This window comes from Alligator mississippiensis, chromosome 14 (assembly GCF_030867095.1).
Source record: "Alligator mississippiensis isolate rAllMis1 chromosome 14, rAllMis1, whole genome shotgun sequence".
Lineage (NCBI taxonomy): Eukaryota > Metazoa > Chordata > Crocodylia > Alligatoridae > Alligator > Alligator mississippiensis.
In genome coordinates this window covers 31,637,703-31,664,034 of record NC_081837.1, presented here as the reverse complement: position 1 = coordinate 31,664,034, position 26,332 = coordinate 31,637,703, and the positions used below count along the sequence as shown (strand labels likewise).

The window sequence follows — 26,332 nt, the reverse complement described above, 5'->3', positions numbered from 1 at the left end:
GTACCACATGGAGACCCTCATACATGGGTCAGACATGGAACCCAATGACTTGTCTATTGGGAACACGAAGATTTTCAACTTTTGTTTCTTCTTTGATTTACAAATGTCATGTTTGTCAAGAACATGCCTTTCTCCTAGTCAAGGGAGGCAACAGGAATAGAAATCTGAAACAGGAATCAACCCCTTGCAAGAGATACAGTTTTGAAGCTTGGTTACTTAATGATAAGCATTTCTTTGGAAAAGAGGCCAAGGAAAAATGGGGAAAAATGGGGGAAAAATGGGGATGTCTCCTAAAATTCTTCATCAAAATGGCAGCACCTCATAGAGCAAAATAAAAAGACCCTTAAATATGGGGAGGGGAGAGAAGAAAGTATCCCAAAGCAACTCTTCTCTTCCAAGAAAGAGAAAAACAAAAGCAACCCTCTCTTCCAAGAGGGAAAAAAGATAAAGCAAAGGGAACAGAAAGGCATAGAAAAAAATAGCATGAAACAAGTAAGTAGGCAAAGTGCAGGCTGCAAAAGGAATCCAACAACAAAACTGCCAGAGCCAGGTGGTTGAGAGGGACGGAGGGCAGGACATGCATTCAACCCCTTTGCCCCCTAAGTGCAGAGAGAGGGGAAGGGTTCAAGGAGTAGGGCTGGATTACACAAGGCAGCACTGCCAAAGTAAAAATAATCTCGAGCTGGAGCCAGGGGCTGAGCCCACCTCCATGTGAGAATGTTATGCGGACAACTACTTGGAAGGAAAAGGGATCTTACTCTATGATGTCATGATCTCATACTCCATGAATCTGGAGATGCAAGGAAAGAGGGAGAACATTAAAGAGGCAGCTGGGATCTTTGAGAAATAGTTCTGTCCAAAAGAGATCAATCACATCTTTTAGGTGGCATTTACTTTATGGCCTTCATCAGCCACTTAGTGGAATTTGCCTATAAACTCTGAATGCAAATATACCCTGACAAAGTCTTGGTTGAGACAGGCTCCTATTCTGGATCTTTTGTTTGTAGCATCATTGATGTCAATGTCCACTTATTAATTCACTGTATTTTTTCACTAAACAGCTTTAATTTTGTTGTCAAACTAAACTGACTTTTGGCAGCCCACCTTAGGCAGTGAATTCAGATATCATAAATTAAGCAAGGGCAGGCCAGTTCAATAGTTGGACATAAAATCTTTTGGGAAATGATACTTCAGAAGGTAATGGTAGAAATTCATGACACACATCTCTGAGTGGATATTGCAGCAGTGCCCCAGGAAGTTATCAGCTGGTGCTGATACAAAACTGAGTTGCTGAAATCCTTAGAACTTCAATCCAGCAAATTGATCCAGATGGACAGAACCGTAAATGTATGGTAACCTTCATTAAAGTTAACTGGGATCTGTATGAATGCCTTGGTCCAACCATGAAGACCAGCATGCAGGACTGGAGTCACAATCATTAAAAAAAAAATCTTAAACTAACTTCCACAAGGGTTAACCGCTTCCCCTTCCCCCACACTTTGTAATGATAAGCCATTACATTCTTACTTCCAAATATTTCTCCTCCAAATCTAATTGACCTAAATTGTTTCATACTGCTGCTATAAGAATTTACCCAAGAACAGCTGGTTTGCATGGCTGGACAGGTCATTCCTAAAGGTAAACTTAAATTTGAAAACGGTTTTGGTATCTTTCTGCTTGGTGGTAGAGCATGCAGAAGAATACCCGATTTTAATATAACAAACCCAGAATGCACGATCATTGCCATTTGTCAGATATCAAAGTCATTCAAGCTCTTCAAGACCACATCTTCATTTGGGATGAAAACATGACATCTTTTCCTCACAAATGAAGACTGGTGGTGTTGTAAATGCACTGCTTTTCCACATGTAAACCAGATGATACAAAGACAAGAAGTAGAATAGTCAGATATATAAATTAAATGATATACAACATGAACAAATTACCATAGATTGCCAAAAAGGTGGTCCTCCGATCACTGCCAGTAAATGCATGATTATTATGAAGATTTGCACTTCAGTCACATCAATTCTGATTAGGTACAAAAAGCCAAAAAAGCAGAATTACTCGAAGCAATTCTATTCAATTATTTGCAAGCTAAGCAGCTCTCTCTATCATGCACAATATACAGATTTTAAAGGACTGGGAAATAAATTGAAATGGCACCAATACTTTATTAAGCAAAAATATTTAGGTTTTTTACAATAAAAGATGCGCACAACACTAATTTTGGGATTAATTTTAGAGAGCAGTAAAAATACATCTTATATAAATGAATGGTTGGAACTCGTATACTTATTTTAAATCAACTTATTTTAATTAATTCATTAAATATGAAGGTCTAACCTTGCCACCAAAAACTGATTTTAGTATGCTGAAGAAAAATGTTTTTGCCCCATCATACTCCTTCCTCTGCCCTCTTCCAAAACTGTATTATTTGGAAAATACTAACCTTGCAGCTAATGTACATAAGGAACATAAACCCAAAGAAATTTTGTGCAAACATAAAATGAAGAAATGGACTATATAACAAAAGGCTCTAAAAAGAACAGAAAACTATTTCTGTTTTTGATATAGCCAGTGTCATCTGAGCAGATGCAGGAAAGAAAGTATTATAGAAAAGACTGCAGTGAAGACAGTTGATAATTTATTTTAAAAGATCCTGAGTCTTAGTGCTAACAAGGCGGAAAACCACAGAGCCACAGAAATCAATATCAGAGACTAGGATTACAGAAAAAGTAAAAGATTTAGAAAGGATACTGGGACTTTATGAAATACAATATGAATTTGAATATATTGTCTCATAAAGGAATAATTTAGGTCTAGGAAAATCCTTATAAATACTTGCAATATATGTTGTAGACATACAGGTAACTCCATCAGTGACAGTTATATTTGTATCAGTCAAGAACAGGCTTTGCATTTACGAGGTTGCTTAAAATATGAAATCTGTACATGTGGACTTGAACCTATTTCATTTTAGACAGCGATGTGCCACTCCTCCACTCTCTAGAATCCCTGCCTGGGTCTGCAGAGGATCACCTAATTCAGTGGGGCCCAATCTTTTTGGCAGGTGTGCTGCAAGGTAAGCCCCAGCCTAGGAGTGGGCCATAATTTTGGCTGGAGGGCCACTTCACAAGTTTTGGTGAGCTGTTGAGGACTGCGCACAAAATTAATGGTGAAGATATCATTTTAAACACGTTTTAACAATGATTGTTAACATTTTAACAAAAATAACATGATAAAAACTAAATATCTATTATAAAATATTTTATTTCAAAAAATATTTTTGTCCCAATTTATGTTTTTTGAGTAGTTATATAGAGGTGATTGCATAATAGCTCAAAATAAAGTCTCTCCCAAGGGAACCAAAACCAGCCAGCAGGACACTAGGCCAGGGAAGACACCCCCCACCCCCTGAAGACCCTTGTCACTACCCAGCCACCCCCCAAATCACAAGGGAGCTCCTGCCTGCACCCTGACACCTCCTCCAAGAACTGCCAGCACCTCAAACCTGCCTGCCACCTACCCCGACTCATCCACACTTGCCCCTACAAAGCCTTTGGAAGTCCAGCAACCCCCTCCAGCCTGCCTCAGCTCCCCACCAGGGCCATGCAGGCTGCAACCTCTCACAGCCTGGGGGTCAGTTGATGGCTAGATAATATTTAGAAATTTGCTTTTAGAAAATGGCTAGTGGGAAGAATAGATATTGCATTAAAACAATGGTCAAGGGGGACCACCAAGGATTAATAGGTTTCTAAAGTTTGTTTATGGCCAAGATTAATGTTTTACCATTTTACCACCTAAGGGTACATCCCCATGAGCGGGAACATGCGTTTCCCTGGAGAAAAATAGCAGCAGCACATATTTGTGCCACTACTAGATGTCCCTGGGGAATGACCCTAAACACCCACTCTGGTGCAGGGCAAATCGTCCCGAGTTGGGTAGGGGATGCTGAGGCCAGTGACCTGGAGCTCCCCAGGGCTGCAGAGGTAGAAATCTGGTCATGCAGAGCCTGAGTGGCATCTGGAGCATGGCTCTGGCTAGTCAGTTCAGGTGGTACACACTGCTGCCACGTGTGTCACCCCACTTTTTTCTGGTGCTTTTTTTTTTGAAACTGGAAGATCCCGGTGTCTAAAAAAGCCCTGCCACACTGCAGATTAACAGCACAGGGAACATGTGCATTAGCAGTGTGTGTGGTTCGCAGCGTCACAAACTACATGTGTGCGCTCATCTGGATGTGCATTAAGGGTCAAAAGTTAATAGACAGATAGGCACCTACATCCTGGGAAATTGAATACATGCAGCAGCAAGACAACCACAATGTTCCCTTAAAACCAATAACAAGATAGGAACATGCAGAATTAGTATTAGGTAACAATGACCAGCTGTAATTTGGCAAACAGCCTCTAAGATCCCGGTTTTGGGGAAATGACCAAATTTGGAAACCAGGAATGACCAAATTAAGGTATGCACACGATGTGTTTAAAGAAACAAAAGATTAGGCTGACAGAGCAGAACATGGACAGTATGATGACCAATCAACGGTACCTGGAAATGAAGAATCACCAAGAGAAAAAGAATATAAAAGGAGGGATTTTCAGAGCAACAAAGGAGACCCCTCTCAACCTTCAAGGCTAATGATGTTCTTTAAGCAAGAACCATGATGCGGTATTCACGTACTGGCCAGATGTACCATCTCCTTGCGAAATCCTACAACTGGTACATAATAGGGGTGTGTGAAACAGGCCATATTCAATTCAGATTTGGCCCGAATTGGGGGACAGTGATTTGATTCATTGATTCAGATCGCTGTCTTGATTCAATTCAGCCTGAAGATTCGATACTGATTCGGAGAATCAGTGATTCAGCCATAGACACACCTTTAAATGCTTTTTCTACATACCTCAAGGTACCAGGCATGGCTCATGAATGCTGTGATAGTGGGGTGGATGGAACATCCCACAGGAACATGGGGGGGGCCCCCCTGCATGTTTGGCGGTGGACCCAGAAGTACTTCTGATCCACTTCAGGGTCCACTGCGAGCGCGTGGGGGACCCCCCCTCCCGCGTCCACTCAGTTCGGTGATCAGCTGCAGGGGGGCTGCCCCAGGTGCCCCCCCAGACCCAGGAGGCACCAGTCACCAAGCCGGAGGGCGGGAGGAGGGTCCTCCACGGTGAACCCAGAAGCAGACCAGAAGTGCTTCTGGTCCATTTCCGGGTCTGCCGCCAAGCGTGCTGGGCCCCTGCCCCCCTGTGCTCCCATGGGATGCTCCATCTGCCCCAGCATCTAAGCATTCAACAGCTGCCTGGTACCTTGAGGCATGTAGAAAAAACTGTGTCTATGTCCGAATCATCAAATCTCTCTGAGTCTATTCGGAGGGTTACGATTTGATTTGGAGAGATTAAAGGGTCTCCTGATTTGATTCGGATTCTGAGATTCAGCCGCTGAATTGGGCCAAATCTGTGCCAAATCGAATCAGTGACTGAAGCTTCACACAGCCCTAATAAATAAGTATGACTGTGTAGTCATTTTGCTCGCTTTGCTTGCATTAGTCTTATTTGCTGTCACTGTGTATTAATAAAATTCTATTATTGAAGGGAGGGGTTGTGGTCGGTTATTTAGAAAGTTTGGGCTCACCCAGAATAAGGTATCAGGGCTGGTTTGTAAATACAGTGAAAACAGTTTTTTCCCCAGCAGAAGCCCTAACCAATGCCCCAAGGCACTGGGGTGCCTCACTTGGGCAAATGAAACAGGAGCCACACTGGCTGCAGCCAGGAGGCAGTAGGTGGTGGGTCCAGCTCACAGCACTGCATAGGCCAAGGTGGGAGGCAGAGTTGGTACTTCACCTGCTGGGAGGCACTGAGGAAGCTCTGCCACCTCTGGGCACAGGTGGAGAGCACCCACTGCATGGTCCTAGTGCCTGGGGTGACTTCCAGAAGCTCCAAGCCATAGGCAGGCTAGGCACCACTGGCCCAGCCTGAGCAGGGGTGCCAGGGCCTGAGCACAGCTCACCCAGGGCCTGCCAAGCAGAGCTGGATGGGTGGAGCTGCTTCCACCCAGCACCCCCTGCAATGCCAGCAGAGGTCAAGGCCAGAGATGCCAGGGCCTGAATGTGGCTTGCCCAGGTCCTGCTGTGCAGTGCCAGGCAGGCAGGTGGGGTTGCTTCTGCCCAGCGTCCCCTGTGGTGCCAGCAGAGGCCAGAGCTGGAGCTGCCACCTGGCACTGCCTGCCCACAGGCCAGAAAGAATCAACTGGCAGGACAGATACAGCCCGCAGGCTGCTTAATGCCCTTAATGCTCCAGGCCCTCTCCAGTGCCACTCTGATCCTTCCCCTGCCCAATCTGTTGCTCGGCTCTCTCTGCCCTGTCCTATCTGCTGCTCTTCTTCCTGCTGGATCTGCTATGTGCCAAACAAAGCAGTTGAGCATATCACCTGTGCCAGGCATGCTACAAGTTTGCCACTTCTGATTTGGAAGAGGAAACAGCTCACAAGCTATCAATCCAGCCCTCTGACTATATATGAACTGGAAAATTTGAGGAAAGATCATCTAGTGGGGAGTTCCTAGTAAGGTCCAGCAGCATTTTGGGTCTAATGCTTTCACTATCCTTATTAATGATCTGGAAGAAAGAATAAAATCATTGCTACTAAAGTTTGTAGGTGACACAAGAAACCGAGGGTAAAATGATAAATAATGATACTGATAAGGATGAGTCAAACGTATACCAAGGGTTCAAGATCACTTCATTGGGCTTATTTGACCAACACACATTTTAGTACAGCCAAGTACAAGCCTTGAATATAGAAACATATAAAGTAAATCATACTTGTACAATGCAGGAAGTTTAAAAGGCAGGGACTCTGAAAGAAACTTGAGGGCTATGGTGAAAACTGAATGAATAGCATCTCCTACTCCAATGAAGGGATATATAGATAGGGAAATAGTAAGAAGGGAAATGGAAATTATTGCCTCTGTGCATTGGAGATAATATACTTATACTACGTTTAGTTCTGGTTTCTGCAATTCAAAAAAGGCATTGAAAATTAAAGAAAAAATGAAGAAAGAGAGTACAAGGATTATTTCAGGTCTGAAAAACCTGCCTTATAGCAAGAGTCTTAACAAAGTGCAATTTATCTAGTTTATCAAGAAGAAAACGATTACTTGATTGCAGGCTATAAATTCATTCATGGGAAACATGTTCCCATGAAAAAGTGATCTTGTAACAAAGAAATAACACAGCTGATGGTGAACAAATTTATAGTGAAAATAAGGTGGATATTCTTTATGGTTTGAGTAACTACCGGTGCATCTAAGATGGGGTCAGTTCTGCCACCTGAAGTCTTTTAATCAATGCTGGATGGTTTTCCAAATTATATATGTCAAGGTCAGTAAGAAACTGTGTATGGGCTCAGTGCAGGAAGTAACAGATGAAATTATCTTGTCTATGGTCCCTTCTATGCTTAAAAAATGCTATGAATATAAGAATGTATAGGATGCTTCTTGGAGCTAAAACACACAGAACAGCACCATTTTGGAAAACAAGCTGGGAAGAAGACAGAAAAAAAGCATTCCTCTTTTCATCTACTGTGAGGTCACACTAAAAAAAGTAAATAAAGGAGTCACTCTGTTTTGTCACATTACTGAAACAGAGGTACAGATGAGAAGAAAGTAAGACTTAAATTTCTATACAACCTTATGCAAATCACTGCAAGCTTAATTCCACTGAGGTGCTCAACTGCTTTAAAAACAGTCTTTAAAAAAAGAAAAAAAAGAATAAATGACTAGGTCATTGAGAAATACCATCATTTAAACTTTAACTATAGAGGTAAGTATTGACAAAAGGTACAAAAAAAGATTACTTGGAAAAAGTGTGTGTGAACTGTCTAGATGATGTTCACTGGGGGCTCAACTATTAGCTGATGTTTTAAGCCACTTTCAAAATAAAATCTCAGAAGTAATGAGAGGATTAAAAAGGCTTCTTCAATTAATTAATTAATTTTAAAAATACAAGAACTGAAAATGTACCAGTAGATCAGTTAAAGAAAAATATGGGCAGTAGTAAAAACCTGCTTGTCATTTTAAACGTAGATGACTAAATCCCTAAAGAGCTGTCTGGTTAGGAACAACACTACAAGACATGGGCTAATATGTTATTCATGGAATTTTTTAGTAAGGCATAGTTATGCTTTTTGAAATGTTACTACAAAATAACAATTCTGTATGCACCAAATAATGGCCATAAAAAGGACAGTTAACTTTACAGATACCTCATTGACTGCATTACAATATACAGGGAAAAAATGTTTGCTTTAAAAAAATACCAAGATGAATTAAGAGGAGAAAAAATGTGGGATTTAGAAGTGAGAATCATCAGGGCGGACCACGACAACACCAAGCAGGTCTCTTCTGTCCTCTATAAAAGCAACCAGACACTGACTGACCTGCTCTGGTGTGCCTCTACAGATGTCCTGGCTTTCTAAGCTGGTGCTGTGAAAGAGTACTACAGGACAGCAGCAAGGATTGGGACCTGCCTATCCAACAGACATTTCGGGGTCTGATTCCATTTTTTCTTTCACTTTATTTATACTAATTTTCTTATTTTATTTCTTTACATTTATAAACAAAGAGAAAACCGAAGTCAACAACAGAGTGACTAAAGTTGAAGTTTGGAGAGATCAGTGCAGAGCTCCTGGACAGGGTTATTTTCAGTATCTCAATCATTTGGGGCCCACTGCTCCTAGACTGAAAGGCTTTTCCCCAGTGATTCCTGAGGAACAGAGTCATCTCGGTTCAGCAGAAATTGTTTAAGTACATGAGATGAGGAAGATGAAACGGGAAACCCTGATAAATATGAAATTAAAACAAAAGCAATTCTTTTGAGCATTTTCCCCAAAACAATGTATTCATGTAAATGTACCGAGCCAGCTCCTCATCTGGTACAAGTCAGCTTAGCTTCACTGAAGATCATATATTCAAGCAAAATATCGAGGCTTCTCCTCTTCTAAGCATTCAAATCAACAACCCAGAATAAAAGAATTAGAACCACATTTCAGGCCCACCAAGAACATACAGGCAAAAGCACCTGCTGGTTTTCTCTCTCTATGGCAGTGGTGTCCTAAGGCTTCTGCAACATGAATCAGGGCTCCATCAGGTGAAGCACAATGGAAACACAAAAATATAGTCCTTAAAGAACTTGTAACCTAAAACCCATCATAGAGTTACAGAATTAGAGATGGATAAAGGTACATTATCCATTATATCTCCATATCACTATGCAAGACAGTTTCCTCAAAATACCAATACACAAGACAGATTCCTCGAAAGAATTATCACTGATCACATACTACTCACCGCCTACCTAAATACACAAGATAAGGTTAACGCCTATACAGCAGCACAATACCTATCCTTCAGCTCTGGCCATGCTGCCCATTACACTTAATACTATTTTATTTACCAAAGTACCTAACACTCATGTGCCAGGTGTACAAGCACAAGCACAGAACAGCTGCTAATTTATGCTCCAGTGACAAAAGACCTCTCTCATCTTATTCATGCATCCTATGCCAGTGAGCCTCTGTTCCTCAAACCTGCTACCATTTAAATGCTTTATTTTCTACAGAAGTCAGTCCTAAAAAGACATCCAACATATGAGTGCAGTAGTTCTCAGCCAGGGTGCCAGGGCACCCAGAGGTGAGATCCTTTTAAGTGTGATGCAGGGTGCCATGCAACGTTAGCACTGTGAGGTTTGGAAATGTGATTCACCAGATAAACCCAAAGATTTCAAACAGAAATCCATAGATGTGGCCTTTCTAAGTTCTTTGCAAAAGAAAAACTGCTCTATTATTTTTCTACAGGCAAAAAGAGGGGAAAACTAAGGGCTGACATTTCCCAAGAGGCGCATGAATCACTGCCTAAACATTACTGCAAAAATCAGTGCAATATTATTTTACACCAGTTACAGGATTCTAATCTGTTGAAATATGTGGGGTAACATGTGCCTAGCAAGAAAAGTTCAGGACCAAACTTCCACAGTACACAATACTTTAAAGAGTTCAAGTAAACATGGTGACATTGAGTACTATAAGAGGAGTGTAGAGCTGAGGTGTTGGAAAGTTAACTGCACTTCTGTAATCCAAAACTTCAGTATTTTTAAAAATATTTTCAGTTAAACTTAAAAGTATTGATACTTGCTTACATATTTAATGCTAACAAGTTTCTCTCTCTAGGAAGTTTAATTTTTTAATTAAAAAAAAAAATTACCAGGCCAAAAATAGCATTTTTGTTCATTCATTAAATTAGGCAGTAGCCTATTTTGGTTGATTGCTGGCTAGTGTTACCTCAAAACTATATAAACAGACTTCATTAAATATTTCAACCCAGCTGATACCAAGGTAATCTAAGCAGTTTTCTTGCTCCTCTTCTAGCACAGCTGGCTCTGCAAATGGCTTATGGAGACTCTGCATGTCCTAGAATCTGTAGGATGGAACAGCGTGTTGAAATAAAAGTGCTGGGGCCATCGTGCTACAGAGCTCCTTCACCTATACCTATTTACCAGGGTTGTTTCTAAGTTCAGCCATAGTTTACACAGAGTTTAACAGATCCAGATAAACTTACATGATATTTACAATGTCCTTCAAATCCTTTCAGTGTTTATAAATCTCCATAAAAGTCACTGCAGGAATTGCAAGTGCCACACAATTCTAGTCCATTTAGTCAGATTTTGCATAGAAGGGGAAAGTCTCTGTTGAGGTGGTAAGAGGAGATGGCGTACACTCTGGAACAAAGAGAAGACTTTGCCCCATTACCAGTGATTCCAGCACAACATCAAAATATAGTGGACCTTCCTGGAAGTTTCCAAAATCCTTCCACAATCACTTGTGCTGTCCAAACACTTCTGTTCCAAGGGGGCAAAACAGCATACAATCTACCAGACCATTGGTTCTTTCAGAAAGTTCGCTGGAGCCCAATAGATTACCCTAATTTGGCATCAAGTTGCTTCTACAACATATGTCCCCATTTCATTCAAAAAAGTTATTAAGATCTCAGCCACATAACTGTTTGAATAAACTAAATGTGAAGGTTTTAAGTCAAACTGCTTGAGACAGAGCATGACCAAAAGGAATAAAATCCATCTGGAGAATTTGTATTTTTAAATTTTCCAAGCCTTACATCTAAAAAGCAGCTTGTGCAATTCAGTACAATTTGGTTAAAACTCTTCTCCTCTCATCAGACCACACATGAGAAATCTGAAATGGACTCTTTCAAATCATGCGAGAAGAATGTAGATCTAAAAGGGACACAAGTCAGGATGATAAAAGGAAGCTGGTTACCCAGCCTTGACTTTGTAAGGATGGACAGAGGATTAAGTAGAGATGAAGTCTGGTGAAATGATGCTTACAACTGCAGTGTTAATATTGATAGGTAGTCTACTGGAGAGGTATATTTTGCAGTAAGAGAGACTTAACAGACATCTGAGCTAGTTAACATTAATCAGTTGTATTGCAATAAGCTGAAAATGACTTAAAATTAATGGGAAAAGGATGGGGAAAGGCCACAAACCTAAGCTATTAGAATTTTATTACTAGGGGGAAAATATGCTTAGGGCGTGTGCTATAAAACTAAATTTCTTCAGGCATAGCAAAGACATCTTAACTGAGGAGACTGTCTAGAACAAATCTGAAGATTAAAATTCCTATCAGTTTTAGTTATCTGAACAATAAAGAGTGATTATTTTCTTAGATGGTTATAAAAATTGTTAGTCTTCCTTATCATTCAAATAGATAATTTTTGTTCGTTTTTCCCCCGTCTCTTCCCTAAAATAACTTTTAAGCCAAGAATAGACAAGAGAATTTTTCAGCATATCAATATACATTTTAGTCACTTTTGTAAAAGTGGCCTCTCCAGCATGACTATAATGCCATATCACAGTGCAAATCTTGATTAAACATTTCCTTCCTTTCAACTCATTGCTCCCTGTGTTAGCATTTCCTGAGACTACATCGGTTTAAATACTGTCAACCTTCAAATACTGTCAACAAGAAGGTATTTTTTAAATCATATTATTTAACCATGCTCAAAGGAAGTTTGAAATGCCAGGTGCAACAAGTGACCCAGCTACAGTATAGACTTCTAACACTGCTAAACTATTTGGAGCTGAACAACTAGTTAGTAGTGATAGGCACTGTTAAGAGAGGGAAGGGATTCTCTTCTTATAGAGATCTTGTGCTGTGCTGCTCAGTGAGAAACACAAAAGCACAACCGTTTCCATGTATACAGCATCCTGTAGGACAAAATAAAAATACCCTAAGTTTTCATTCAGGTATAAACAGATGTTGCCAGAGGAAGTGTTCTGGAGGTATCTTGGCACAGCTGATCTGCTTCACTGGATGAAACATCTCCCATTGTCCAGTCTATTGATCCTGCAGGACAATTTCCATGGGAGGGGGTTGTTCTCTGCTTGCAGAGGTACAACCAGAGATTCTCCTGGGTGTCTCTCTAAGTGGAAAAAGCTGGGGTTCTCCACTTGCAGATGTACTCTATGGTTCTTGCATTGGTTTCTAAGTGGGGAAACCCAGGCAGGTACTGTCTGGGCTCGAGGGGCCCAATTTTGTGCAGGAATTCCTAAGGTGCGCAGGATCAGGCCTCTTAAGCCCTCAGAGTGCCTGTCTGGGGTGGCTGTAGAGCGCAAGCAGCTCTAAGCTGCCTGCACTCTCCTGCTGCCATAAAGCAAGCAGATGACTGCTGTAATAAAGCAGCAGAAACTATTACCACCTTTTGTCAGGAGCAAAAATTCTTAAGGGATTTTTCACATTTCCCAGAGTACAAGGTGCTTCTTCCATTGATCCAGTTTCCACTAACCCACACACATATTCTTGCCTAGTAATGATGTACCCTCTCCAACTTCTCTTTCTCCTTAGCTTTGGTTGAAAATTACTGCTCTCCTTCAACAGAGATTCCCTCTCCATGATTTGACTCAGCAGCTGGGCACCTCTACTTGTCACATCTCAACCTTGGTACCCGAGTCACTTGTTCCTGCCAGCATGCTTCCTTCTCAATACCTTTATTCAAATAGTTGAGCTACTGCTGGGTTTGTGACATCCCTAATATGTGCCTTACATTAGATTGCAAGGTCCTTTAAACACACACACACACGCACGCATGCACGCACGCATACTTTTGGTCTTCAGCCCAAGACAGAGAAACATGGTAGATATCATAAGGACTCAACTTAGGCAACATTCTGAGAAACTGAGGAAATTCAGTTTAATAGTATTAAAATTATATTTAATGCACAAAAACACCTGTATGCACATCTGAGAGAAGTGCAGAAGCGGAAAAGAAAGTATAGCTTAGATATTCAGAAAAACATTTTAATGGTAAGCAGTGGGCACATCCAGACAGTGAAAGTGTATGACTAAGAACAAAGTTATGGTAATTGAGGCTCTAGACTTCAAGAATAAAGCTGCACAGGTTTCACAGAATCACAGATTTGGAAAGGACCTCAAAGGTCTTTTATTCCAGCCTCCAAGCTTGATGCAAGTGTTTGTATTCTATGACCATAAAGTTTTTCCTAACTTTGTTATTATCTAAACATTTGATCCTATAAGCCTTTCAAACAAGTCTATTTTCGGTGGAAAGGTACTGAACCAAGAAAAGCTTTTTAAAGGTAGTTCCAACCAAATCTGTCCAGACCTACATGCAAAAAACCACTTCTGAAACTTTGGTTATCTTGTACACATAAAAACGTAGCCCACACAGCAAACTTTAAAATAACCAATGTAAAAGTCCTTGTTTAAAAATAATGTAATGTGTGGTTTTAATTAAACCATAAATTGCTTTGAAAAGACTCATTTTTAACCAGACAGGATTTTTACTGCTCTTTTATGCTTTAGCCATTGTTTTTTTTAATTAAAGCAATTAGCATTAGAAAGACACTTCTCATCTCAAGTTACTTTGTGCATGACAAAGGTGCTGTCTTTAAAGAATCCATGCCATTGTTCAGTGGGTAGCATTCAGTCTAGTTTTACCGTATAGTTCCAGAACCAAGGACCCAGAGTTCCTGTGAGAAACTGGAACACTATGAAACAGAGCTGGGTCTCTGTAGCATCAAATCTATGCACGAGGGAAAGAAACATTTCAACATACTTTATGAGAGTTTCATCCAACTGTTATACATATTATAACAGTTTTACAGATACAGATTTTCAACCAGCTGGAGAGCATCAAATATGGACTTTAAAATCAATATAGGTGTAGGTGTTTCTTTGAAATAGTCCAATATAGACTTTGAGCAGAAAGAGGGACCAAAATGTATTGCGCCCACAAAAGATAATGGCTTGATTATCTCAAAGACTTAACAACAGTAACAATACTTATTCAAAGTAGCATAGAGACATTAAACCACTAGTCTTCATGACCCATGTGTGTCAGGTGGGCAAATATTATAATCCCTGTTTCACAGACCGGGAACTGGAACAGAAAACTAAAATTGCTTGCTCAAAGCCATGTAACTGGTTAGGAACATGAGACCTCTGAACATCCAGACCCATGTTCATATCCCTGGATAATAGTGAAAATGGATTAATTTGTATGCAATAGTATCATTACACTTTCTACAGAATAAACATAGGTATTAGTATTGCAAACTTCCTCGCAACTGGCCAAAGAATAGGAATAAATCCTTAGACCTGTAGGGGGAAGAAGGAGTTCTGCTACCATGTTCATTCAAGTTTTTCTGAAAGAGATGCCTTGACATATGCCAAATGCAAAATGGACATTAGTCCTCTGATACCTGAACTACATATATTGTATATGAACACCAAGAGTTTTGATGTTTATTAAATATTCTTATATTTTATTAAATATTCTTATATTTTACTACATCAGAAAGAATAACACTGGCATAGTGAAGCAGACACATAGTAAAATCAGTTGAATGCATTCCCACAGAGTGGTACATTGAGAGCTGTAATAAAACTAAGATATTTTAGATAGCTGTTTAAACAATTAAATTACATGAAAATCAACACATGAAAAAGTTAAGGTTCCAACACCAATTCAGTCATATGGCAGATCCTCTCTATGTTATCTGTAGTTCTTAAATTAGGGCATGTTTACAAGTGATGCTATGCAGGCTACAATCAAATGGTATGCAGGTTGGTTAAAATATATCTCCAAAATAAGAATTCATTATAACTACAATGATTAAGCTGATCAGTTTGATTATATACCACGTACTTTTCAGTTTTAAATGTGGTGTGTTAGGTCTCAGTTTGAAAACCAGTATTTTACAGTACATGTATAACTGACAACAATAAAGCTATTGTCTCATTTACAAAAAAACAAGAAATGAGTGTATTTTCTCACATAGTCCCCTCACGCCCCCATAAGAAACACACCTTATTTCGGGGAAGGCAGAATGAAGAAAACAAGATTTTTCCAGGGTTATAGCCACATAGAGCAGGAACACAGCCTTATCTTCAGCCTGCTCACCCTTCCTTTCCTGCTCAGGCAAAAGCTATAATTTTAACCTTTTCATAGCAGAATGGTCAGCAATCCTGGAAGCTCAGCCAAAAGCTAAAACTGTTGCTGATGCTGAAGACTGGACTCCATGGGCAGATCTAGGATTTTGAAAAGAGCTAGAATACATCTGCCAGGCTGTGAAACAGGAGAAGAGAGATCAAGAGTAGCTAACAGGCAGCAAAATTGCCAAAGAAGGGATAGCTTCATCAGTGGAACATCAAGAAAAGGAGAGGGCTGTTAATACCTGTGGAGTGAAGAGCAATCAGATAGATTATAATGAGCCATGAAGTCAACTGATGCCCTCAGCACTGCCTGAACTGAAATACCGCTAAGTTGTTGGGTAGCTGGTTTTAAACTTTGAGTGGAACAAGAATCAAGGAGGGGTGCAACTGCGCTACTACACCCCTCTTGGCATCTACCCCTACTGGACTCCTCCCTCTCCCTCCATGTGCTGGTAGAGAAAAGAGAAGGAAAAGAAGCAGCAGACATTTTACAGCATCTATTCAGGGCAGAAACTTCCTTGCTTAAGAGACATACCCCAATTTTGGAAGGCTAAATTTGGGGGGAAATTGACTGTTGTATACAAGTAAATATGATAAATATTTGTGCCATGTGACTCACTCTGTTACTCTTGGAAATCCAAATTTTATATCTTCTGACACTGTGACTCCATGCTGTTTTAAAATTGAATTATATTTTTATTTGGGCCTTTTAGTAACTTTACCAGAAAGACTGAATGGGGTCACTAGGTTAAGCATGTATATAGTTTTATTTGACAATTTAAAGTGCCGGGGCATGCACATGCTCTTACACTCTCCTGGAGCTTAAAGGACTCCCAAACCACAATGCACAACTGACTAACAATGCACATATGCATGAGATATGCTTGAAGCTTTTTACAGTGCACATATAGTCCCTTATTTAAAATTGGTTCTTATTTATTTCAAGCTAAGCAAAGGAATCCTCAAGATGATCAACCATACCAATTTCAAATTTTAGTCTTTTTGCCCATAGCTATGATAAAAAAGAAAGATGTTAGATGATATAATTTATTGGACCGACTGCACAGTTTGGAAATTGATGGGAGTCACAAGTTCTTGATGAGAAGGCTATAAAACCCTTCAATTTCCTGTAGGGCCCTGTCCCAGAAGTCATGCTGTTTTAGACCATTCTACTTGTTCCTGTTTCGGATCTCCTGGCCTTGCTGTTCATCCCACTCGCAACTGCATCATGATCATCAGCTTGACATCCTAGACTTGGACTGATGCCTGATTTTGACCTTGGCTTCCACTATGGTAACTCACTGACCTAGCGTGATCCATTTCTTATGCAACTACTTCAGTGCAATTTATTTTAAGAGTCAAATTTTGCATCCTCCTCCACAGGTCCAGAGACCCTCATACAACAAAGCCAAGAGAGAGAAAGGCAGTTGTGCACTCTCTGCTACATGTACAATACTGTTCTTTGCCTGGGTTCCCAAGTGGCAATACAAAACAGACAATAGAGGCCTGAGACCAGAGCATCCTAAAATCAGGAAAGGAAGTCAGGGAGAGTGGGGGGTACTGCTTCAGCCATTGGGTTGCAATAGCTTCTGCAGAATAACTCTTCAGTATCATGATGGAGAATCCCTTTCTTTCTGCCTTCTACAGGAAGTGCAGAGATGAACTAGAATTACTCAGGTTGGTCAATGACCTGCAGGCTTGAGTATGTGGCATTGGAGACTGTTATGGTAAAAAAAGCAAAAAGCACAAAAATCTAACAGCAAATTAAAGAGAAAAAGGCTACTGAAGTATCATGGCATACAGTATACTTCCTTTTCTAGCATAAAATTGAAATGCAAAATTGTATATTAAAGAATGAAGTGTTAAATATAGCCAGAGTTACTTTGTGGGAACTGAGTGGAAAAAGCTGTTTGGCACATTTAAGGTAAAATAAGTGTGACAAAAAAGTTGCAATTAAGGATTTTTAAACCAGAAAGATTTTGGAAGAAATCAGTCAAGTCTTTGATAAGTAGGAATGTTTTGTATCTTTAATCTTTTAAAATGGCTGAGTTTTACAGAATTCATATTTTAGTTTAAAATAATTATGTTGTTCAGTGGCATATTTGATTCCAATTTTTAAGATCAGAACTTTAAATAAATACTTAATCATCCTTCTGAGCAATGTTCCAAAATAAAGCTCCTTTAATCTACTTTTGTTTTCACAGATTTTTTACAGACTGATACAGCACTTACTTCATAACCTGTGAAAATACCAAACTGATAACAATAAATGTGGAAACTAAAGTCACTTTATAAAATATGTTTTATGGAACCAGAGAGGTTTAGTGGAGAAAGAAAGTCTAAAAAAGCAACATAACATTAATACTATTACATTGCTATTGGCAACCCTCATTTTAACTGATTAGACCTAAACTTTGATTTTTAAATAGCTGTAACAAAGAGCAATGAGAAACGATTAAAAACCCCTAAAATTTATTGTGATATACAACTTCAAGACTGAACAATTTTATACATAACAATGCTTTGGAGAGTTGCTCAAAAGGCAATCTCAGCATTATGAGAATTTTTGGTATCAGTTATGATAAGATTTTTAAGACTGATGGGTTGGACAAAACTCTACTATATTAACTGACTAAATGTTATTTGACCACTGCTCAAAATCTGTGCAGAAATTGCATTTTACTTGCATTTGATAATTTTCTTTGGGATGCTATCAAACATTCCAGGTTAGCTTCTCCTTTTAATTTGTGATGACACCGAATTACTATGGCCAGAGAGCAGCCACATCAAATAGGTAGGGGCCTACTTAAATTACAAGACAAAAGGTTTGCTGTGGTCTGCCCAAGGTGCGCAGAGCCTATTTTGTGGGCATTTCATGGTGGCCCTGATTGGCAGAGAGGCCCTGGCAGGGGCAGGAGGGACAAGCTGCCATCCTGCCTGCTGCCCTTTGTGCCGCCCTGCCAGTTGGCACCTTCCCCTCCCAGCAGCAAGGATCACTGGCTTCCGCTAGGGAGCCAGCATTTTATTTTTATAAAGTTTTTGTTATTGTTGATTTCCTGGACAATCCTGAATTCTATGGTTTCTGTGAAATCCATGAAACTGTGTAGGTCCCTAAGACTAGGTAGAAATGAATTAAGATACTCAAGTTCTATCAAAGGAAAAATTTGGTTTAGAGAGCTGTAAATACATCTGAGAACTGTTGAGTTTACCTAGGGTGACCATATGTCCTGGTTTGGCCCAGACAGTCCTAGATTTTGTAAGCTACCCTGGCATCCCAGCCAGCAGAAGATGGAAACAAAAGGCCCTGACTGGTACCACCCTGTCCATAACACCTGTTCCTGAGCAACGTCTGGAGCTAGGGGCTGAGCTGGGCTGGGCACCACTCTTCCTGGCTGTGTGGGGATCTGCTGGGAGGGTCTAGGTCAGTGTCTGAGGTTTCCTTAATAATAACGTCACTCTAAGTTTACCCTATTTTCCTCAGAGCCTGGGTGGCAGAGTCAGGCACTTTCCTGGATTTCCTGAAACTCATTGGCAACACAACAGGGGGACATGGGGGGCCACGTGCCCTCCCAGATTTCTGCACTGACAGTGGGGTGCAGGACATGGGGCTGCAGCCTGGCCAGAGCCAGGGCCTGGCAGCAGTGGAGGTGGCAGAAGCAGCGCAAATTCTATGCCAATGGCAGGGTCTGCAGCCTGGCCAGACCCAATGCCAGGCAGCAGCAGGGGGCGGCAGTGGTGGCATGGAGTTGTGCTCCCTCACTGGCAGCACTTACGCATTGCCTATACTGGAACTTTTAATCAGTTTGGTATATTCCAAATGCTTTGGCATTGTACCAGCTGAAGACGGCCTCACATAATATCAGGAACATAAGGGAAAAGCTACCCCAGCCTGTGGAACATCTCCAGCAACTTATTTCAGGTGACTCTATGGATGGGTTAAAATTTCCATTAACCAGATTTTAGTTATGGCAGAGAAACTGACCATAAACTTAACTACTTCCTCACACACACAATCTGTAATTTGAATTCTCCTTCAAGTGAAGGATTTCTGATCTAGCTTCCAGCTTCCATGTACTCCTAATTTTTTCATATCACATGCTAATTCTATTTTATAGGCAATATAGCTAAAAACTTAGATTTTTAAAAGGTTCTCAGACACAATGAAGTTTAGTAGCTGAGACTGGGCTGTCATAGAAGAGCCCAGGAGAATGAGGCTTTATTTGCTAATAAAGATGAAGAATGATTAACACCAGTTGGCCGTATAAAAAACTGACCTTATGATCATGTAGGGCAAAAAACAGAAAGTTCTATTAATAACTCCAATAAATGAATATTAGGTGCCTGGCCCAGCAAAGTGATTTGAGGCACGTAACACTTTTCCTCAAGCTATGCAGTCAATGAGAAGAGTTACACAGAGCCACTTTGGCATGTGTGGCTGCCAAGCAGACATTTTCTGGATCCCTTTTAAAAAATTTCTTTGGCTTTTTGCACCTAGAAACTGCCTACAAAAAGATAAAGCACATCTCTGGATACCGTCTTAGGTTCCCAAGATAAATGCACCTTGCCAAAGATCTTTAGATGGGAGCATTCAATGTAAGAGTTCCACAGTCAGCAAAATCAATCTTTTTTGCTCTTGTCCTCTGAAAAGGGGTAGGGTATGTGTGTGTGTGTGGCATTTTGCAGTAAGACTCGGGGGTGGTATATGCACAGCACTGATAGAAGTTTGACAGGTCTCAGGATCCAATCTCTAAGCAAGTTCTGAGGAAGATGCATTAGAAACATCAATCTTTGATAACTAACTCAGCTGCACCTGAACATATATTCCTTGAAATTGCAAAAGGCACTCCCTGATCCCCAGACTACACCCTTCACCAAATTTCATATTCCCTTCTGCAAACTATGGAGGTATGAAGTCAAAGATGTGATCCAAGGATTTACTTATTTTTTTACAATGAAAAGTGCCACACATCATAAATATAGGGACTACTGACATTTCCCCCACAATGTACTGACACTATTTCTGGGAACTTTACTCATATTTCTTTTTCAACTGGACGGTTATATACCAATAGTAAAATTGCATCTCCTGGGCTGGAAATCTCACGGCAGTATTAATTGTTTCAGTTTCCAGAGCCCCACCAGTTGCCACACATTTTGCCACCGAATTTCCAAACCCTGGGCAACTCCATGGGCTAGATGATATAGCTCCTTGATCCAGACCCAGCCCATAGGCCTGCCACGGGCTGGAAAGTTGGTGATGGTACAAGTAGCAGCAGTATTCACTGCCACAGTTCTCAGAGCTGTGGTAATCACCACTCATCTTACAACCAAATTTCTGATCAGCAGGCCAGATGGCATGGCTCCATGATATGAATCTGGCCTATGGGGCTGCCACAGATCAGAAATTTGACAGCAAGATGAGTGATGGCTGCCATGGCTCCAGGACCTGCAGATAGTATCAGTGTCACCAGTTGCTATGCCACCAAATTTCTGGCCCCATGGTCCAGGGGGCATGGCTCCATGGGCTGGATCTTTGACATCCCAGGTATACAGCTTTCCCTGCCCAAATTGTGGTTTATTCAGATAACAAGGGTAGCTTTTCCTGGTTTTTCACCACCATACTAAATTAGGTAGTTTTCCAAAAAATTCATATAATGGCCACTACACCAACCAGCTCAAGTTCCTTTGGTTTGTTTTTAGAGAATTAGTCAACTAAAAGTTGTTGCTACTTTCAGTCCTAGTCTAAATATTTACTATTTTGCTTCCTTTCTTTTAATGTTTAATAGTGTGTGTTATTCAGAACTTGAGTTGTGGTTATATCCAGAGCGGGGCTGTCTATTTGGTAACCTGGGGGGTAAAGTTGTGGCCCCCACGCTCCTGCCCGGCTGACTGCTCTAGCTTTAGCAGCAGCTGGAGTCTCCTCTGGCTTCTGTATTCTACACCTGCCCCAGGAGGCAGCACAGCGTGGCATGGCAGGAGCACTCAGGATAAGGTTGGGGCTGTGACACACAGCGCAACAGTGTGTGTGGAGAAAGTATCCACATGGGGTCATTACATCTGTGTGGAGGGTGCCGCGGCAGGAGAAGAGGAGGAGGGAAAACAATGAGGCATGTGGCCCATGGTCCCACGACCCCCACTGGTGCAGACTCTGACTGCTTACAAGTTGGACAGTCCTAATCTAGAGCATCTAGTCTTTTATAACCGTATTGTCTGTTATTTGGAAGCATCTACTTGAGTGTCCTAGAAACAGATTCTCAGCGTAGGTGCTTCTCCACCAACTTCTTCAGTTACTACTATTTATATATTTCTCCCGTTTCATTGTTAAGGGACACAAATTAATTTATTCTAGTATGTTTAAATTTTTTCTGAAATTTGCAATTTTTCTCATTTCTGATTCATGAGACAAAGCAGGTAATAGCAAATTTCTTTGCAATTTCTCCTTTTACTCCTGTAATACTCTTTACCTTCCACTTTATCCACTGAAGTTCTTGCTGCCTTGTGAACTGCTGATTTTGCAATAATTCGTTTTGACTGTAAGCTCCTAGAAACCTCCTGCTTTTTTGATTTGGATCCTTATGCAATACTGACATCTAGCTATTTCTATGAGATTTTTTAATATTCTTTCACAGTTTACGTTTCTAAAATTCAGGGTTAAAAAGGGAGGGAAGGGCCTGCATCAGTTCTGAAGATCTAATTAGGAAAAAAACCCCCAGAAACAAAAACACTAATCTGCACAGCTACTTCATTTAAAGATAAAAGGCTCATGGGTACCTGACATATTCCAGCTGAAGCAGGAAAGGCTCACAGGGGACCAGCATAATTAAAAAAGCAGTCAGAACTAACCAAGGAGGGTGCAAGAGCAAGACAGTGGGAAGATACCTGCATTCATGTCCACCTCTTCTGTTAAGCTCTGGCCAACAAGCTAACTACTCCATTTCATGGGTAACAAAATGTCCAGAGGAGGCACCGATGCCAATTTTATTTGCTACTCCCCAGACTAAATAGCCACACTGGACACAAAGTTTGATTTGCACTGTTTGACTATATCTTATTTATAGTTTGGACAAACTTTAAGTTTGCAATTTTACTGCAAACATTATGAGTTTTAGATTTTATCATATGAACTGTAAATGGTCCTGCTGACATCAAAAGGGTTAATCACCACATGTCAATTTAAACATATAATTAAGTCTTTAGATGATCAACCCCTTTACTTTTCACACACATGAGAATCTTCATTAGCATCTGAAACAGTTTGTATTGCTCTTCTCTGGATTCCTTCCAAATTAAACCTCTTTCTGGAACTGGGCGTATTATTCTAGATGTGGCCTTACGAAAATTACACAGTAAGCAACCAATTCCAAGCTTTTGATGCTTCTTTGTATGTAAATTGACTATAATATGCAGAGGTAGCTTTTAATTTGCTGTCAAATATCTTCTGAAATTACTGGTTTCCAGTAGCATTGTCCAAGGATTATGATTTTGTCACAAACTAGATGATTTTTTCCAGAGTGACTCACTTATTATTTCCTTCTGATATTCCTAACCTTAGTATATCCCTTTATATTATCTTTCTTTACCTGCTTAAAAAATTCCAAGTTTCTTTTAGTTACCACTCTGTTTACTTCTCCTAATCTCATCTTGAATGAAGATGAGAAGATAGGGGTATCGACACACATTCATTTGTACAAAACCAGAATGCAATGGCAGTGTACAGGTGTTCTAACCCCTGGTTAGAGAGCTACAAAAGTCACCTCAAAAGGTACAATCTTGAGCCAGACCAGGGGGCAGCTATTTTTGCCTCCCTCCAACCCCAGGGGAGCCTGTCAGCAAGCTTTATCACTGACAGCCTGCTCTCTCGAGCACTGTTAGTGATTAGCTACTTGTCCCAGTGTTCCTAAGGTTTCAGTGGCAGCTCCTCCATGTTCTTTCAGCAGTTTCAGCCCGCTAGACTATCCCCTGCTGCTTCAGTATTAATATCAGCAGGAAGAGCTGCCACCGCTACTGTAGGAACACTGGCAAGAGTCTAGATAGGGCATGGGCAGATGCAATGTTTGTAACGCTTCAAGTACTTTAAAAGTCCTATTAGAAGTGAAGGGCCAGTTAAGTCACAGTATGATACTGCTACAAATTGGCCTGAATCATATCAAAATGACCCCAGGTAAAAAAGAAACTTTTTTTCCAACTATTTAGGTGGTCTAATAAAAGATATTACATCTACCTTCCCTGCCAAAGAAAGTATGATGCACCTCAAGTTACGCTTGTTCTTTCCACCAGAGTGTGATAAGGAATTGATTAGCTCACCAGCACCCCATAATGCTGTGCTCTCCCCCTTCCCATCTGCATTACTGTCAATTTTACTGCCCTTGGGTCACTGGCCCTATCCCATATCACCTCAAGCTAGGCCTGAAAGCATGCTACAGGCTTGATTTTCTGGACCACCGTCCTAGTGACCGTTTCTCAGATGCAGTGCATATATTTTCAAACACGCACTCATCTATCCCACTGTGACCTCCCCCAGAAAATGCCAACATCTGCAAAATAGTCCACCAATTGGTTACAGATGAGGATAGGGAAGAACAATTAAGGCCGCCTGAAACTTTGCTTGATGTGTAAGAAAACTGTTCTAGGGTTTTGCTCTTCCAGTCTCCTGATCTCAGCCATCCCTCCTATCACCTGCCACTCCATAGACCTGGCTGTGGGAACAGAATTGCTTCATCTTCCTCTACTCCAGTCAGCAGCTGCAGGACCACAGCAGTCCCCAGGCTTCTTCCCACCCCATCACCCATTCACATTCGCTGTCTTCCCTCTACCTTGCCTACGAAAGTGTGCTGCCCACCACTTTCTCCATCCATCTACTCCTGCTCCTCACATTTTATTCCAAGAGCCCCAGGAAATGCCCAAATCCATCTGGGAAAGAAGGTTAAAGGCAAAAAAGGGCTTTAGCCAAAGTAGTGTTTGTATCTGGGAGAGCAGACAAGTTCATGCAAATCAGCTAGATAAGAAGCAGAAAGATCTGTTACAAAAGTTAGTGCTGGCTTTCATCCCACTCTACACCCATTGGTTCCTTTTCCTATTGCTTAACTTTTTCCAAAAGTGCAAGCCATAACAGACCTCAGAAATAGCTGAACAGGCCTAAAAGCCTTGTTACAGAACTGCAGTCCTCAAACTCAACCTCCATGAACTCCCCTCACTGTTGGAGACTTAGGCAAAAAAGACAGTGGGGGGCGGGGAATGGAAATGGTTTGGGACAATTTATGCTTTTTGATACAGCGCCGAGTTAAAATTTGCAATGTGTGTTTCTTCAGTTCCTTACAGTTAAGTTTTCAATGTCCTACATAAAGTTTGTAATCTGTAGATCAAGCATGAGGGCACATAGGCAAGAGGAGGATGCGTCTTGGAACGTTACTGGCAGTTACAGGAATATAGGAGGGCATTGCTTCTGTGTTGGCAGAGGGACCTTTTAGGGTGTCCAAATCAGGATAACAGGAGAGTATTTTCAGAGAGCCACAGGCCATACAAGTTTCTGTTAGGAGACCTTGGCAGGCCATGCACCTAAGTGCTTTAGAAGGGTTATGCTGGCAAGCAGAGAACTGTCCCAGGAGCAAAGCAGAGGCACATTCCACGCAGGCACTGATGGAAGGATTCATTCAAGGAAAGATTCAACAGAGCACCTTATCACACAGTCTCCCAAGATGAAATACTTGAACTTCCTCAACAGGTACCCATGTAGCCTTGCTCAGATGTTGAAAGGCAACCCTCTTTCTCTCTGAGAAGCCCGCTTAACTTTCTTGGCTGTTTCAGTACAAGGTCAAAAAATATGACATCTTCACCAGCAGCCAGGGAGCTTAGGTTGAAGGGCTTCTCCCAGACACAATGTACAGCTCTTTGCACCTTGCAAATGATGCACACAGAAGGATCACATTCCTGAAAATGATTGATTTCCTGAAAAACTGGTAAAAACATTGGCAGCATTAGGGTTTAGAGAGCCATCTAGGGCCCATCCTCTTTAGTCTGTTTAAAAAAACTGGGGAGAACTCCATGGCAGTCCACGTAAGACATCCTTTCCTGTTTAAGCCTGCATCCCAGGGTCACAAAAAGTGCCCTGGGAGTGACAAATGGACATGGATTCCCCATCCTGGAGCTTATGGTAGGCTTATCTCAGGAACCTGCAGCAAATATGAAGAGGCTCTCAAAATGGAATGCAAACCTTGTTCGGGAGCTCATCATGCATCATCAGATCACACACCTTTAACCAAGATTCCCGGTCAATGTTTTGTCATTCCAGGGTCAACAACTGCAGTTACAGCTGCTCCCACATGTGCTGCCATTGAAATTCCAAGGTCAAAAACCAAGACCGCAGCTCAGCAGGTAGCAAGGCTGAGGATAAGAGGGAAATGGAAGAGCAAAGAGGAAATGCTTGCAAATTTGGAAGCATTATAAGAGAGGAGAGCTATGGCTCCAGAGAAATAGCATGCCTGGATGGAGTAGAATTAGGATTACAGCGCTGACCTGGTCAGCAGGGAAGACCTGCCATACCAGTCCTGCTCTGATTTTCCAAGTACAGTGGACACTGAGGCAGTTGATGTGACAAGACAGACTATGGCAACGATGATGGAGAACATCCGTATGGAGGGACACAGCAGACTCTCACAGCCACGCTCACCTGACTGGCAAGCATCCCTGTCATGTCCTTAGAAGCCTCCTGGAAATCCAGGCTAAGCATGATGCTGTGATCCCTGTTCACCCAGCCCATAACTGAGAAGCAGGGGAAGAGCACTGACTTCTGCACAGCTTGAAGTGT

General features: G+C 41.2%; 1 protein-coding gene across 3 annotated transcripts in view; it reads right to left on the bottom strand.

Moving 5' to 3' along the window:
• Positions 1-26,332, bottom strand: part of CEPT1 (choline/ethanolamine phosphotransferase 1) — a 53,913-nt gene that overhangs the window by 5,742 nt on the left and 21,839 nt on the right. For 2 of the 3 annotated variants that reach the window (XM_006266083.4, XM_019492492.2), the window contains exon 5: positions 1,947-2,031. In XM_006266083.4, coding sequence (XP_006266145.1) covers positions 1,947-2,031 — 85 coding nt within the window. Of the gene's footprint in view, positions 1-1,946; positions 2,032-14,031; positions 14,117-26,332 lie in introns of all 3 variants that reach the window. The other variant, XM_059717320.1, reaches the window with a different exon arrangement.